This window comes from Sceloporus occidentalis, unplaced genomic scaffold, assembly GCF_023333645.1.
Source record: "Sceloporus occidentalis isolate IW3139 unplaced genomic scaffold, rSceOcc1.0.p SCAF_24, whole genome shotgun sequence".
Lineage (NCBI taxonomy): Eukaryota > Metazoa > Chordata > Lepidosauria > Squamata > Phrynosomatidae > Sceloporus > Sceloporus occidentalis.
In genome coordinates, this window is record NW_028317004.1 from 3750187 (window position 1) to 3767055 (window position 16869).

Below are 16869 nucleotides of genomic sequence, written 5' to 3' on the forward strand. Positions count from 1 at the left end.
GGCTAGGGGAAATGTGACTAGGGGCTGGAGGAAAAGTTTATAACAGGGGACAGGGGATCTGGGATATGCCACTTTATCTAACAGAGGGCTGTGGTTAAAACATATGACAGAGGCAGGGTATCTGAGAGCTAAACGACAAGGGCAAGGGATTTTACAAAAAGCTGGGGCAAGGTACATAATGGGGGCGGGATGACAAAATTTAAAAATATGTTTAATCTTTTCTTCTAGTTAACCTTGTGCCAGGGTCCTTTTACACATCTACATTATATGTAGATAAATGCTATCCAGTGCTAGCATTTGAAACAAATATAATGTAGCAATATGTAGATATATATATATATACACCGTATTTGCTCGATTATAAGACGACCCTGATTATAAGACGACCCCCCAAAATCTGAATATTAATTCAGGAAAAAAAGAAAAAGCCTGAATATAAGACGACCCTATAGGAAAAAAGTTTTACCAGTAAATGTTAATTCATGTAAACTATTAAATTTTTTATTAAAAGCTATGATTGAGAAAAATATACGCACATCTGCCCCCAGGCTTGCCACTCCAATATGGCACTGTGGCCCATGATATGCCTTTTAACCCTCTATATGCCACTGTGCCCCATGATATGCCTTTTAACCCCCTATGTGCCACTCTGCCTCCAGAAATGCCTTATACCCCTATATGCCACTCTGGCATTTAGGGGGTTAAAAGGCATATTATGGGGCAGAGTGGCATATAGGGAGGTATAAGGCATTTCAGGAGGCAGAGTGGCGTTCAGGGGGTTAAAAGGCATTTCATAGAGCACTCTGCCTCCGGAAATGCCCTATGCCCCCATTTAACACTTCCCCCACACACACACACTTACCGGGGCTTCCAATTTCCTGCTGTATACCGGGGCAGCAGTCTTCCTTCTGTCTCCCCCCCATTTAACACTCCCCCACCCCACACACACTTACCGGTGCTTCCAATTTCCTGCTGTATACCGGGGCAGCAGTCTTCCTTCTGTCTCCCCCCCATTTAACACTCCACCCCACCCCACCCCACACACTTACCGGTCCACACACTTACCGGTGCTTCCAATTTCCTGCTGTATACCGGAGCAGCGGGTTGACGTCCACGCGATCCGTAGAGAACTTACGCTGCAGCCGGAAGGAGGTGTGGCTAGCAGCGGGGGTTGTCTGCGTCCATCGCGCAGACTTTCACCGGCTGTCAGAGATCAGAGTTACCGGCATCGGGGAAAGTCTGCACGATGGACGCAGACAACCCCCGCTGCTAGCCACACCTCCTTCCGGCTGCAGCGTAAGTTGTCTACGCGGATCACGTTGACGTCAACCCGCTGTCCCGGTATACAGCAGGAAATTGGAAGCACCGGTAAGTGTGTGTGTGGGGGGAGACAGAAGGATGCCGCACCGGTGCCGGGAACTCTGATCTCTGACAGTCGGGGAAGGTCTGTGCGATGGACGCAGACAACCCCCGCTGCTAGCCACGCCTCCTTCCGGCTGCAGCGTAAGTGCGTGGGATCTACACGCTGCCCCGGCTACATGACAGGGAAGTCAGAAGCACCAGTAAGTTTGGGGGGGGGGTGGGGGAGTGTTAAATGGGGGGCATAAGGCATTTCTGGAGGCAGAGTGCTCTGTGAAATGCCTTTTAACCCCCTTAATGCCACTCTGCCTCCAGAAATGCCTTTTTAACCCTCTATACGCCACTCTGCCTCCTGAATGCCTTAAACCTCCCTATATGCCACTCTTCCCCATAATATGCCTTTTAACCCTCTAAATGCCAGAGTGGCATATAGGGGTATAAGGCATTTCTGGAGGCAGAGTGGCACATAGGGGGTCAAAAGGCATATCATGGGCCACAGTGGCATTTAGAGGGTTAAAAGGCATATCATGGGGCACAGTGGCATATAGGGGGTATAAGGCATTTCTGGGGCAAATGTGCATAACTGGGGGGCAGGTTGGAAAATAGAAGGAAATAAAACCAAAAATTTTTTCTCAATCATAGCTTTTATTAAAAAAAATAGTTTAGATGAATTAACATTTACTGGTAAAACTTTTTTTCCTATAGGGTCGTCTTATATTCAGGCTTTTTCTTTTTTTCCTAAATGAATATTCAGATTTGGGGGGTCGTCTTATAATCAGGGTCGTCTTATAATCGAGCAAATACGGTACATTGAATAGCAATCTTTCCTTTAGACAGCAGAGGGCACTCATGCAGTTACATTGGGTTGTTCAATTTTGGCATGAGTATATATGTTATCACCATAGCTTAACTTGAGAGAGACTAGTAGCAGGATATGTCAGGGAATCAAAATAAGAAGACCATGGGCAAAATGCCTGTATATTTTAGTCAAATTAAAGAAAAGGCAAGTGACCGGGGAGTAGGAGGGGGACCACAAGGCTGTGGAAGAAGCATAGGCCTGCAATGTACATGACAAACTGTTGGAAAAACAAGAAGCTCAACCTTTAACTGTACGGATGATGAGGTATATGTTAGAAGACATGAGAGAAGGAAATAGAAAAGGTATTTTATACATTGCTTCTGCAAGACATGGGGGAGTGTACTACCCACATAGAAGCAAAGATGGAGGACTATGCGAAAGCACATACATGTCTTGTAGATAATCAGACTGACATAAATACTAAATTATAAAGAGAAAACAATGAAGCTGAGGGATCTAGAAGGTAGATTTAGGTGAAACAGTGTCAGAATAAAAGGCGTATCAGAGGAGCTTGTTGGTGAGGCCTTGTCAGCTTTTGTCCAGGATTTATTTTGAGCCCTTTGTGGCCGATCTGAACTTAAAGGCCTCCAGCAGAATATCCCTAGAGATGTAATTACCAGAATTCAGCTTTTTTTAAATAAAAGATTAGATTATGAGAGCAGCCTCGCAAAAACCAGTCAGATATATTTTAAATGATTTTGCTATTTGCTGACTTGTTGGGATAAATGCGGCAAAAATGCCGAACCTTTCAAAACATTGTAGAATTGTAGAATTAATAGCGTTGAAAGATGGTTCTACCTATATCTTTACTAATGCCAAGGAGGGTCATCGGGTGGTTAAGGAGAAGGGTTTGTTGCTTCATTTGGATCCATCATCTTCTAGGTCAGTGGTATCCTTCCCTGATTGACTTTGGAGTGGTCAACGTGCCTAGAAAGTAGAAAGAAAAAAAAAGAATGACTTCTCCTCTCTCATGAATCTGTGTTTGTGTTGAGCAAGTTTTTCAACGATACCCTGGAGCTTCGTACATCATCCAGATTTCTCCAGACTTAATACTTTGAGATTGATGATGATACTTTGAGAATGGTGTCTTAGATTGCGAAACCAGTCCATGGAGACCATACCTTTCAAGTGTATATTCAACACAGTTAGATTAATTTTAGCCGTCTTATTTCTACCACATGAATCAATGTGGTTTTTGTTGGTAGCACTATTAATTGATTTCACTTACATTGCTACTGAAGACCAAGTCCAGGTTGAAGATCCTGATCGGTGTTCACCTTGCCTAATAGGATTTATACATTGGATTGTTTGATGTTGCTCTGCGACATAGTGTAGGATTATCACAAGGAATGGATCAAATATACTAAAAGTGACTTTAATGATACTGAAACTAAGGAGGTTTGCAGTTCAGCAGCCGGGTCAGCAGAGTTTTCTGCCAGAAGTAGCCACATGGTTGCGCTCCTGAGCTTAAAGCTGCTGTCTGATCTAGTTAGTGCTGAGTGGGTGGAACAGAAGGGTAGAAACTATAGCCAGGTAAACCAAAGTCAGTTGGTAGGAGAAGGAAGTGAAGTCAGATGGTCCAGAATCGGTAACAAGCAAGTATAGGCAGCTGGCTTGATTTAAGGGCAAACAATAGTCTGTCAAAGACACAGTCAATAGAGGTGGCTTTTATAGGCATAGAGCAGATACAGCAGATACACTTGAGGAGAACTGGCAATTATATCCAGGCTTGTAGAGTCGTGGTTACCAAAGATGAGGCTTAGCTATGCAAAACAGGCTGGCAAACTGGTAAGGATGAGGGTCACCAACATGGAACTCAAGGTTTGAGTCCTGGTGAAGTCAGTTCCTAACATCATGCCCTCCTCTTTATTAAATGAGGAGCGTGAACATTCTCTGCTGGCTTCCTTGATCTGTCCTTCTCACCATAGTCTTTCCAATGAACCAGGTATCGTGGTTTATTAATCAGAAAAAGGAACACCGGCACCCGATGAAGTCAGAAGTAATCAAATAAACGTATAATATAAAAAGATATCTTTTGTTCGAATGCTTGATCCCATATATATAAAAATATGATGTGAATAAGAAAAAAGAAAAAAAAAGAGTGCAATAAATATACCAGCCACAGGTGTTTTGCACCTCAAGTGCTTCATCAAAATTTTTGGATAATAATAATTTTGGATATATATTTTTTCTAGTCATTATTAATTTTTCAATCTCATAATTAAGTACCTGGATACTACATCTACATTTATAGTAATCTATCTGGTTTTTCAGTTAAATACAACAAGTAGGTGACTACAGTTAATTGTTTTTTATTTTATTTTTTGTGTGTTTGGCTTATGTTGTTATACCTACATTTTTGAATTTTTAAATTGATTTGTACCTAGATTTTAAACATTTTCGTTCGACACTCCCTCACCTGCAATAGCTGATTGACTATCTATTTAAATCTTTGCTGACTTTAACTGAAATGTTTGATGTTCAATCTGTTTGTATCAGAAAAACGCTGGAACTATGTACTGTGAGCATTTGTTTGTAAACTCAATAAAGAGAATACCTTGAATTATGAAGGAAACTCCAGCTATCATATGCATGCATAATGCATATGATATCTGAACAGTCCCTTTCAATATTTGTGATGCTCCTCTTGCAAATGCAATTTATTTCAATTGGAGTGCTTTCCTGCCACTCAGTGGGGAGAACCATTGAACTTTGGAGGAGGTGTGAACCTACAGCTCTGTATCTGGAGCTTTTCCCTAAGTCTATTTATTTATTTCACTTTTTCAATAATGCATAACAAAGTTGCCTGGAAAGTAGATGAATATACATTATTCTTTGCAATATCTCCCTAGGGCATTAAACTGCCCTTTTTGTGATTTCTCTGGAAACAAGCATGCACAAACATTATTGTAACACAAATTTAGTTTTATGACTTTTTTATTATACTAGTGCAGCAGATTTGTAAATGAATTGTCATATTTATTAATTGGATGAATATTTAACCTGAAAACACACACCTCTGTCCTGGACAGGTATGAAGATTTTCCTGCAACCATGGAATCTTTCATGAAAGACAATAAAAAAAACACCCCGAAGCAGAAGATTACATGTGCTGCAAGTCATTGAAAAGAATTCCTGTAAGAGGATTGTTGTTTATAATCAGATTATGGATGAAAACATTGGACACTGTTTGTAGAATTCTCAGTGGTCATCTTGACTCACAATTAATGGAATTACAGACAAATCTGCACTTAGACTGTACTCTTCATACTTAAATATGACAAATAGGTTTCATAGTTCCTTTGAGTAATTCTAAATAAAGTATTACAACTGAACAAATGACAATTTTAGGCCCTGTTTAAATGAGTCATTGGAGCTTTGTTTTGTGTTCTGCTTATAGGGAAATGACTTACTCTGTCAGGGTAATTATTTTTACCTTCTGTTCCACATACGCAATTAATTTAAAACACTTTTAACCCTTAGTGACAATGGCTGATTTTCTTTTTGTACCCTTTTTTTTAACATTTCTGCGGTGCTCACACACCTCACAGAAGTTATATATTGGGTTTTTTTAAGGACAAGATGTCATTTAAATGTTATCATATAATTTACTATAAAGACGTATAAAATATGGTCTTTTCTGACTTTTACTTATCTATAAAAGATAATGAAAAACTTGATAAATAGATTCTACTATTTGTCCTGCGTTTAGGAATACCAAATGTTTTATGGTTTTTGTTATAGGGCAATAAGTACAAGTAATGTTTTGCTATTTCTAAACCATTTCCCCAAATCTGGTAATTATGCCCCCATGTGCTATTTGGGACATCTTTGAAGCCAGCCATTGCAATTTACCCCATTAAACCATATATGTTCAAAAAAGTAGATAACCCAAGATATTTCAAATACTGGTGTTTTAACCCTTTCCATACACTTATTTTACTACCAGCTGTACTCCAAATTTGTGGTAGTAATTTTTTTTGTGTCATCAAGGCATTACAGCAAACACTGTTTGGATGAAGAAAGTGATCGCAGGTACTGTTAAGACGCTACTACTGAAACTCAAAAGTGTCTGTTTTTTATGTTTATACAAATAAATGAGCTTTCCCTACAAACAGAAGGCAAATAAAGAATACAACCATTTTGTGCGAAAACAGTAAAACAAAGTGAGAGCAGGACCCATGTGCAAGTTGATCAGAGAATACACATTATATTAATCCAAATACAAGAACCAGCAAAGATTAGCAGTGACACCCCTACTCTTTCAAGACCTCAAGAGTGGGGTGCATGTACCTCTCTGACACTGCCTGCCTTGCCCCAGTGTCCTTCTACTGCTGCTGCTTCTCTGTCTTCTTCCTTTCTCTAGCGAATCAATTTCTTTTTTTTTTCATATATGGGTAGAAATTCAGTCCTGCACCTAAGGCTGTATGTGTCTTTTTGTCCATGTCTGTCCAGGCTACTTGCCCTATCGCTGCTGCTCCTCAATCTTCTCCCTTACTCTGGGGTGGTCAATTTTTAAACATTTCTCATATATTGTGGGAATTCAGTCCTGTACCAAACAGCTGGATGTGTCTGTCTACCTGGGCTTGCTCTGGCCCAGTGCCCTACTGCTGCTGCTGCTCCTTTGTCTTCTTGTACAATTCTACACAATCTGGATGTGTCTGCTTGTGGCCTGCCTCTGCAGCTCAATCCCCTTCCTGATCCTTCCTGGGAGATCAATTCTTTAAATATTTATATTTATTCTTTATACTACCCAGTTTCCTACTACTACTCCTGTCATATCACCTCCCTTATATTAAGGGACCAATTCATCAAAATGGTCCAATGGGCCGCTGAATGTGTGTATCCATTGTAAAGTGCTGCTATTGCTGGTCGTGGTCCTGAAATGCAAAATCAAATCTGGATCTCTTCCTAGACCTTGCTGCTGTCAGATGCCGCTGCTATAAGTGAAAGGTGAGTCCAGAAGGTGGAAGTGACCTCCCCCTTTGGAAATGCCCTCTGAATTTGGTTTCCAAATCAAAAAAGGCCTCCGAATTTTATCCGAACCAAGTGGTCAGAAAACAAAATTTGTCCTCCCAAAAAACTGTGTTTTTGGTGTCTATGGATTTTGTGCTTGTGATGTGTGCAAAGGTGTATTATGTGTAATTTACCATGCAGTGCTCTTTCTTATAGCGACTGTCAAATACCTCCGGTGTCAACTATCTGTGTCACTTTTTTATCAGTCTAAATATCCTCGTCTCATTTGCCCTATGTTGTAGCTGTATGAACTCCCATACACAGGCTTTTCTTTATATTGTTTTTTTTTTAGAAAGGTTGTTGCAAGTTTCCCTGCATGAATGGCTGTAATCAACATTTCATATGTCATTTTGAATTTTTTCTCTGCTCTAGTTGGTGGTTAAGTGGTTTGGCTGTACATTGTGGAGTGATTATTATGATTAGTGATGTTATATAGACACTTACTTTGTTATATGCATTTTGGGTAAAGACAGTTGGCTATTTATTTTGAGTCTGGAGAATTGAATTTGTATGTTCATACTGTGTATAGAATGACCATTCTGTATCTTCTTATATAGACTTGATTTAGTCAGGTCATTGAATCGAAACCAATTTGTTTATACTTTTTACTATGACTGCATAAAGGTACCATTTGTATTTACTATACTCTATAGAGTAAAAAAAAATACAACAACATTTTATGATATTTCCAAACACTGTCCATGAACCTACACGATTTGGAATGTTTAGTCAGCTGTTTGTAATCATAACCAGTGCAAAGATATAGAAATATAAAACATAAGTTCCCCCCTGGATTCATACATTTCTATTTAGACAAGAAAGATCAATACTCAGAGGTAGATAATCATACAAAAATAACATTTCTATAAAAATATTCATAGATAACAAGTAAACTATTACTTTGATTCATGTTTAAACTATAAAAATAACTATTGTGCCTTTATTTGCTAGTGAAGTTTTGGAAAACATCTGCCCCTTCCAACCATGATCTGAAACACGCCAGCCCTCTTTCTCTTATGTGTTTTCTTCCTTTGTCGGTAATGACTTCTCCATTTGGCTTCACAATCACCAGTCTTGGAAGAGCTACTACTTTATACATGTTTTTTAGTTCACTGTAAACAAAACAGAAAGAATTACAGTGAGGACAATAAATGAAACCTGAGACCTTCTGAGCGACCAGCTTTTCACTCAAAATCTATATGTTTGGAATTTCAAACATATTTTTTATACAAATACAGACAAGATTTTGCAAGAAAAAGCATAAACTAATCCATCAGTTTATTTTTAAGGATAAAGTTTCACAGACTGAAGCCTAACATGCATGTTTCATTGCATCAGTGGTAGTCAACATAGGTTTGTGTTTTGGACAGGATAAGAAAAAATGAAACTCATAGTCCATGAACAATTGTTCATGTTGCTCTATGTATGACAAAAAAAGTTCTGCATTGTGTAGTGCTTAGAAAAAGTTCACTGGTGTAAAAAAAAAAAAAAGATAAGCCATAAATAAGTAGGTACCAATTTCAATAAGGGTTTTTGTTCAGATGGTAATTTCCATTTGTACAACTCATTTGAAATTGCATAACAATAATAAAAGTTTGGAAGATTAGTGATGAATGAAATGATTGATACACTGTTTTTGTACTACTTCTGCATCCAACACATTTTAATATAGACATTATTGAAAAACATGATTTAGATAAGAATGGCAAGAATAAGAAGCCTGTATTTTTTCCCTTTGCTAATTTTAATTGATACATTATGCCAATAAATTGTCAAAAAGTGGAATTCCTGTTGCCCATCAATAACCCAGAATGATTGCTCTTGGCTATAACTATGAAAATGTCTGGGGAAAAGAAAAAAACAAAATTTGTGTTAAACATAGCACAGAAGTCACATAATAAATTCCTAAACATGTGTCAAGGAATACGTGCCACAATGTAAAACAAGTATAAAATGTAATACACCAAAGCACACTAACAACTCCGGCCATGTGAGCATGGCAGATTAACTTTGTATAAAATGGTACACTGCCAGAATGCAATAACCAGATGTGAAATACAGGCTGACCTAAAATATTCTTCAGCGAAAGCTGCTTCCAGTTTCTATCCAGCTGAAGGATACTGTACACTCTAAGCATGTAAAATTTGAGTGCAATGTTACCTCCCCAAATCTTTTTTAACTTACAATGAATGTTCTTTTCTTACAGTGCATGGCTCTTCTTATTTTGTACCCCTCTACCCAGTCTTCTGAACATCCTGCTCTATGCCCTTTAGTCTATTCTTCTACTGTGTACTTTCCCTCTGAATGAATCATGGTCAGAAACAAGGATTTGATATTGGTTGATAGAGACAGATGCTAACATCAGGAGTATTGCTAGATTCCAAAAAGATCCAAAAGCCCAATACTAATTGTAATTACCTTATCTACTATTTGTAGTTGTAATAGTACGCATTATTAAACAAATATTTTATTTACCCCTTAAGGACCAGGCTGTTTTTTATATTTTTACCCTTCGTGACAATGGCTGTTTTAACACTTTTGCAATGCTCATGTTTAGCTGTAATTTTCTCTTCTTCTATTTACTGTACCCACACAAGTTATATATTGGTTTTTTCAGGAGAAGAAGGGCTTTCTTCATTTTTGATCATATGATGTCCTATAAAAAATAATAAACTATGATGACGAATTGAAAAATCTTTTACTCATCTAAAAAAGGTCATAAAAACCTGCTAAATAGATCCTACTATTTATCCTGTGTTTAGAATACCCGAAGTACAAGTTAGCATTTTGCAATTTTAAAACCATTTTTTTTCCAAACCTGGCCTTGCTGCCCCCATATGCTATTTTGGACATCTTTTATGCGGCTATTGCAATTAACCCCATCAAACCATATATTTTTGAAATCTAGACAGCCCAAGGTATCTCAAATGCCGGTATTTTAACCCTTTTCTTGCACTAATTTTACCACCAGCCTTGTGGTGGTATATATTTTTTTCCCCACATTGTACTTCAGATATGAATTTATCACTCCTATCACTGTCAAACAATACCCCAATATATGTTCAGCAACATCTCTTGAGTACAGGGAATACAGCATGGGTTTGTCTGGATGTTTGGGGGCTAAAAGGCCACATTTGGGAGGTGCACTTCTTTTTGTAATTTTGGTCAGTCTGTGTCCTGTTTGGGACATTTGAAATGCTATTATTTATTATTATTATTTATTGTTTTATATAGCGCCATCAAATTCCATAGTGCTGTACAATGGGAGGACAGGTCATAACAAGTAGTATGTAACATAACAATTTGACTTACAGAGACAAAAGGTGAGGAGGGTCCTGCTCAAATGAGTTTATAATCTTAACCATGTCAGGATTTTTTGGAAGATACAGTGCTAATTTTAGCACTTGCTCATAAAAAAAACATTTTTCATTTTTTTTTCTACTTTTGGACTTTTTTTTTAACATTTTGTTGGAACTGGGTGACATCACTGCATATTTATTTTTAAATGTTACTACATTTCAAATTTTTTTAGCTATTTTTTTAATTTTTGTAATACTTTACTATTCACATTGTGGTTAGAAAGCTGGGCTCCATTGGCTTGCATGGTTGAAGCCAGTACCAGAGTTCTCACGAGGGACTGGAGAGAACCTCTTGGAAATTTGTTTATTTCTTTAAAGGATGCCGCCATCTTTGAAGAGGCAAGATCGTTGATCGCCTCCTAAGCTCTTTTAAAACGGCTGTCCCCTGCCATAAAGTGTATGGCGGATGTTTACATCTGGGTAGGGGCCACACGGGGCCCCTGCTGCCGATCTCAGGGGTGCTGAATGCCTCAACATCGAGGCATTACAGCAACACGGCTTAAGGGAAGTAAGCGTTCGTAGACTGCATTCTAAGCTTGTTTAATGCCATGATGTGCCATTGGTCGTCAACGGACTGTTTTTGCATGTAAAAATGAAGCAAGCCAAAATAAATGTAGAAAAAATATTGCTATTCTTATAGTTCTTTACCTATTAAACATAAATGCTTACTTATGGCTACCCCTTTTTGTGCAACTTATATCATAGGCAGCGTGCTGGAGTACTGCCTCTGCTGTGTCCTTTGTCGTTAAAAGGGGAGCAATAAAATATGCACCCCCCCATACACACAGATTGGTGTCCTTCTTTTCACTGTATGATAGGGCCAGCCTGACTGTGTTCAGTGTACTCATTTGAATGCCCACTTGCTCTAACACCATACACACACTCATGCTAACAACATATGCTAACATGCTAACATATACACTCCAACACCATACAGTAACATGCACTCACATGCTAACAGCCTACACATGTGTGGAGCCTTTTTCTTCAGTTCAGCTTGTAATGCCATTGGGGAGTCAATAGAAAATATTAGGTTTCCTCCTGATGGGAAATAATTATAGTGAAATAAATGGGAAATTGCATGATTGTGAAAAGGCTGCAGTATTGCAAAAACTCTTTCAAACTGTGGCCTACTACATGCTAACGTTATGTTTAGTTGAAATGATTTAGACTATTGACCTTAAAAGCACATTGTTTAGGTTTCTAATCAAAAGCAAAAAAAAAAAAAGGTTTTGTTATCCCTATAAAACATGGTGTTTTCAAAACAGCATTACCATTTACATACCACTGTTAGATTGCCTCTCAGGGGACACTGTGTTCCCTGGGAAAAACACCTGAGCACTTACTGCTTGTATGAATCATGCCAGGGTAAAGCCAACCAGTCCCCGTGCATTGTGTTCATATAATCCACCATGTCATCCGCACTTTTATCTGAAGAGATAAATACAATTTCAAATGGTGGGGGTGAGTGGGAGTGATCCATCAATTCACTGTAAAAGTCACATAGTATTGGGGTGAAATCTTTGCAGGGAGAACACCACCCAGCAGAAAAATACAAGCCAACAATCTTATTCTGCAAAACATCTTCTGGGTCCAGCCTGTCTCCATCCTTATTAACCAGTATATGCCCTGACAACACATCCATTGTAAGTGCTACAATAAAGAAAAGAAAAAAAAAATAGTAATACAATATAGCTAAGTTGTTGATGTAAAATATAACACTTAAATAAGCATGAATAAAAATAAGTGAATGACCCCTTAATTCTCTTGTCATTATATTTAATCCTATTCTGACATATTCTGCAGTGAAATCCCTTGTGCCATCTGTTACCCAACTGGAAAGTAACAGTAACTATGACAAAGAAAAGTAATAATTATTTAGCCATTTAGCATAGTACATCTTGTAAAACACAATAAACTATGTAGTAACTATGCTGCTGTTTCTTACAAAAGTACAAATTGTCACTACGTGTAAGATATAAATAAAATAATAATAATAATAAGTATAATAATAAATAAAGGAAGCGTGTTTCTCATACTCTTAATTTTAAACCATGCAAGTTTCAGAAGCATACAATGAAGTGCATTGCCACACTGGCACTTAAAGAGTTAACAGATGCACTGTAGAAGAAAATTATAGGTTTTAAATTGATGGCAGTCTGCTTCCATTTAAGTTTACGATATATGGTGAAACTAGTAGGTGCCCTCTTCTGCAAAAAAGGACTTACCCTTATTGCCAATAATCACTGCAGGTGATCCTTTCCCTCTTCCTTTCAGCACCATCTATTCAGTGCCCTCTGTTTCCTCTGACCTTACCATAAACTCACTGTAACCTAAGGCTCCTCCTGCAGTTTATAATTAGCAGAGGTTGTGTTTATTTAATCTCCTCTCCTAATTATGTCTAATGCTGACCCCTTCTGGAAACTGTAAATGGTGCACATATATTTTCAATTCCTAAATAAATATTGATCAAAATGAACATGGTATCAACGCACTCAATAATTTATGTTTTATTTTCAAAAACTAGCTACATGTTATTTTAATCAGGAATGGACAATGTGATAAAAGGTGTTTAAGAGAAAAATAAGCTTTGACATTATTTTCATATCATAAACCTAAATGGATACTCACCCTGTAAAAAGACACAAATAGGTCTATCTACTAATAAGGCGAGTAGTTAGTTTAGTTAGGGATTAGCTTAACTGAACAGACTTGACTGAATTACCCATGCAAACTATGCAGGTAGTTTGCAAGTACATGCAAGAGCCTGTGCATGCAGAGGGAATTCAAGTTAAATGAAAACTTGCAGGTCTGCGAATGAAACTCTAAAACTTAAAGACGGAAAAATTATTTTTAAACTTCAGAAACCATTCTTATTTATATATCTTATAATTTGGTAGGCAAAAAATGGAACTCCCCTCACATTTTTTCACATTATTATTAAATTTTTTTTCAACAAAATTTCATGGATAAAGCCAAGTTCCACATACATAGATATGCTATAGGGTCCAAATTGGAATATGCAAATTTTACAGATGGATTTACTGGGCTTATTTGAGGCAGTATAGTGGTTCCAAATTCAATTTAACCCAAGAAGACAATGTTTTTTTAAAATATTTTTTTTGAATATTGCTAAGTAAGAGATGATTGATATTATGTTCTGACGGTGTACTTTCTTTTTTACACAACTATATATATTTATATATATATACCATATTGGCTCGAATATAGGCCGCACCCAAATATATGCTGCACCCTTAAAGTTTGGTGCTATTTAAAGAAAAAAATATTTTTAAAGAAAAAATACACATTAATGGAATGGTAAAACAGTATTTTATCTAATGAACAGGCATATATATACAGTTTGTCAGCATATGTTATATACAAACATATTCATACAACCCTTAATTCATAATGCACCTTACTTATAGATATGCCACTCTGTGACCCAGATATGCTTTATAACCCCTGATATGCCACTCTGCCCCTAATAGGCTTTATGCCCCCCAGATATGCCACTCTGACCCCTTAGATATGCTTTATGCCCCCTAGAAGTGCCCACCTGCCCCCAGATATGCTTTATGCCCCCTAGAAATGCCACTCTGCTTCCTAGAAGTGCCACTCCCCCCCCAGACTTACCAATGCACCCCCAGACTCCCTGGTGTCTAGTGGGGCCAGCCGGTGAACGTCTGCGTGATACGCGTAGACAACCTCCGCTGCCGGTGCTTCCACCGGGGCTTCTATGGTGGAGCACCGGAAGGTTATGTCACCTTCCGTTTGAGGATGCCCCACAGATGCTCAATAGGCTTTAGGTGTAGAGACATGCTTGGTCTCCATCACCTTTACCCTCAGCTTCTTTAACAAGGCAGTGGTCATCTTGGAGGTGTGTTTGGGGTTGTTATCATGTTGGAATACTGCCCTGCAGCCCAGTCTCTGAAGGGAGGGGATCATGCTCTGCTTCAGTATGTCACAGTACATGTTGATAAAAGATGAGAGTTGGCACCGTGTTAGCCGTAGAATTACAGGAAACAAGTGGGGTTTGAATGATACCTGTATTGGCTAACTGAGTAAATATAGATTGCAAGCTTTCAAGACCTATCAGATCCCTTCATCAGGCATGTTCCATAAAAATGTGGAAAACCTCTCTTTAAGTATCAGCCAAATAACATGGTTAAGAGTGGGAAGCAGATAACATCAAAAAGTCTAAGGCAAGGTTCTTTGATCAGTCAATAGTGATAAAATCAGATGTGGATCGGAGTCATCAAATGGAGGTGTCAGGAGGGATTCACACCTCTAGTGGGGTCAGGTTGTGTGCCTGTCTTGTTTGTAAATCCACAAAGTGATAATGGGATACAAATTCCCTATCCAAGTTGAGGCCAGCATTGAAAGAGTTAAATTTGAGTATTAATTTAACCTCCCATACTTTTCTCTCCCTCTGCGTTTTGAACAGTCCCATTAATACACCCAGTCTGATGTCTCTGATACTGATGTCTCTGATACAAAAATGTTCTCCCACTGGTGTCTCTGTTCTCTTGTTGTGTATGTAGAATCTGTGAATTAAACCTTTTGTGCAATGGCTGGCCTGTTTCACCCACATAGAGGGCTGTTGGACACTTTGCACACATAATAAGGTAAACCACATTAGAAGATTTGCAGGAGGAGGCACCATTGATCTTATGGTATGTATTTGAATTTGATATAGGCACCATGTCCACAGTGTGGGTGTGTGTGCATGTTTTACACCTTCCTTGTAGGCAGGGGAAGTGCCGTTTTTCGTGGACTTGTCCAGGGCACTCCTGGTTATCAGTTGTTTAACCCCTTCGCGACAAAGGCGGATTTTACTTTTTGTACCCTTCGTGACAATGGCCGTTTTAACATTTCTGCGCTGCTCGTGTTTAGCTGTAATTTTCTTCTTTCCCGTTTACTGAACCCACACACATTAGATATTGTTTTTTTCAGGACAAGAAGGGCTTTCTTTAGATGGCATTGTTTTGATTGTATCATATTATTTACTATTAAAAAAGTATAAAATATGGTGAAAAAATGTAGAAAAAAATTACTGTTTTAGTTGAAAAATCTTTTACTCATCTATAAAAGGTAATGAAAAAACCTGATAAATAGATTCTACTATTTGTCCTGAGTTTAGAAATACCCAATGTTTTTATGTTTTTTTGCTTTTTTCTACACATTATGGGGCAATAAGTACAGGTAGCATTTTGCTTTTTCAAAGCCATTTTTTCCAAATCTGGTAATTATTCCCCCCATGTGCCCTTTCGGGTATATTTGAAGCCGGCCCACGCAATTTACCCCATCAAGTCATATAGTTTTGAAAACTAGACAGCCCAGGGTATTCCAAATGCTAGTATTTTAACTCTTTCCATGCACCATATCTACCACCAGTCTTTGTCAAACTTTGTGGTAGTAATTTTTTTGCATTTGTTTTGTCACACACATTTTACTTCAGGTATGAATTAAAAGGTTCTCGTATATGTCACTATCACAAAACACCCCAATATGTGTTCAGCAACATCTCCTGAGTACAGCGATACCTCACATGAATGATTTTGCCTTGCTGTTTGGGGGCAAAATGGCCACATTTGGGGCATGCGCATTTTTCAATGATGAACTTTGGCATTTGGGGATACACTGCCCATGCCCTATTTGGTACATCTTTGAACCGGGCCATTTCAGTGTGCCCAACAAAACCATATATTTTTGAAAACTAGACACCCCAGGGTATTTTAAATGCTGGTATTTTAACTCTTTGCATGCACACATTTTACCACCAGAATTTTTTCAAAGTTTGCAGTAGTATTTTTTTGTGAGTATTTTTCCCCCCACACACCTACTTTATGTATGAATTTACAGCTCTTGGTTTATGCCGCTGTCACACGACACCCCAATATGTGTTCAGTAACATCTCCTGAGTACAGTGATGTACCCACAAACATGGGTTTGTCATTTTTTGGGGGAACTAAAAGGCCACATTTGGTACGTGTGCATTTTTCTAATTGGAAATTAGATGTGTGGCCATCCTTCCCCCCCGTGTTATTTGGGACATTGTTGAACCCGGCCAATTCATTTTACCCCATCAAATCATACATTTTTTAAAAGTAGACACCCCATGGGCATTTAATATGCCAGTATTTTAACTCTTTCCATGCGAGAATTGTTTTAAGCTAATATGCTAATTTTAGGACTTGCTCACAAAAATATATTTTTTATATATATATTTTATTTTTTTTGCCTTTTTTAAAAAAAAATGTAACTTTTTTT

General features: G+C 38.1%; 1 protein-coding gene across 1 annotated transcript; it reads right to left on the minus strand.

Annotated features, from left to right (window-relative positions):
* Positions 1-8174: 8174 nt before the first annotated feature.
* Positions 8175-12238, minus strand: LOC149300525 (nucleoredoxin-like protein 2). The gene is made up of 2 exons (XM_089485218.1): positions 11940-12238; positions 8175-8346 (listed from the first exon to the last, which is right to left on the minus strand). Exons 1-2 carry the CDS (start codon positions 12236-12238, stop codon positions 8175-8177), a joined length of 471 nt encoding a protein of 156 aa, XP_089341344.1.
* Positions 12239-16869: the final 4631 nt, after the last annotated feature.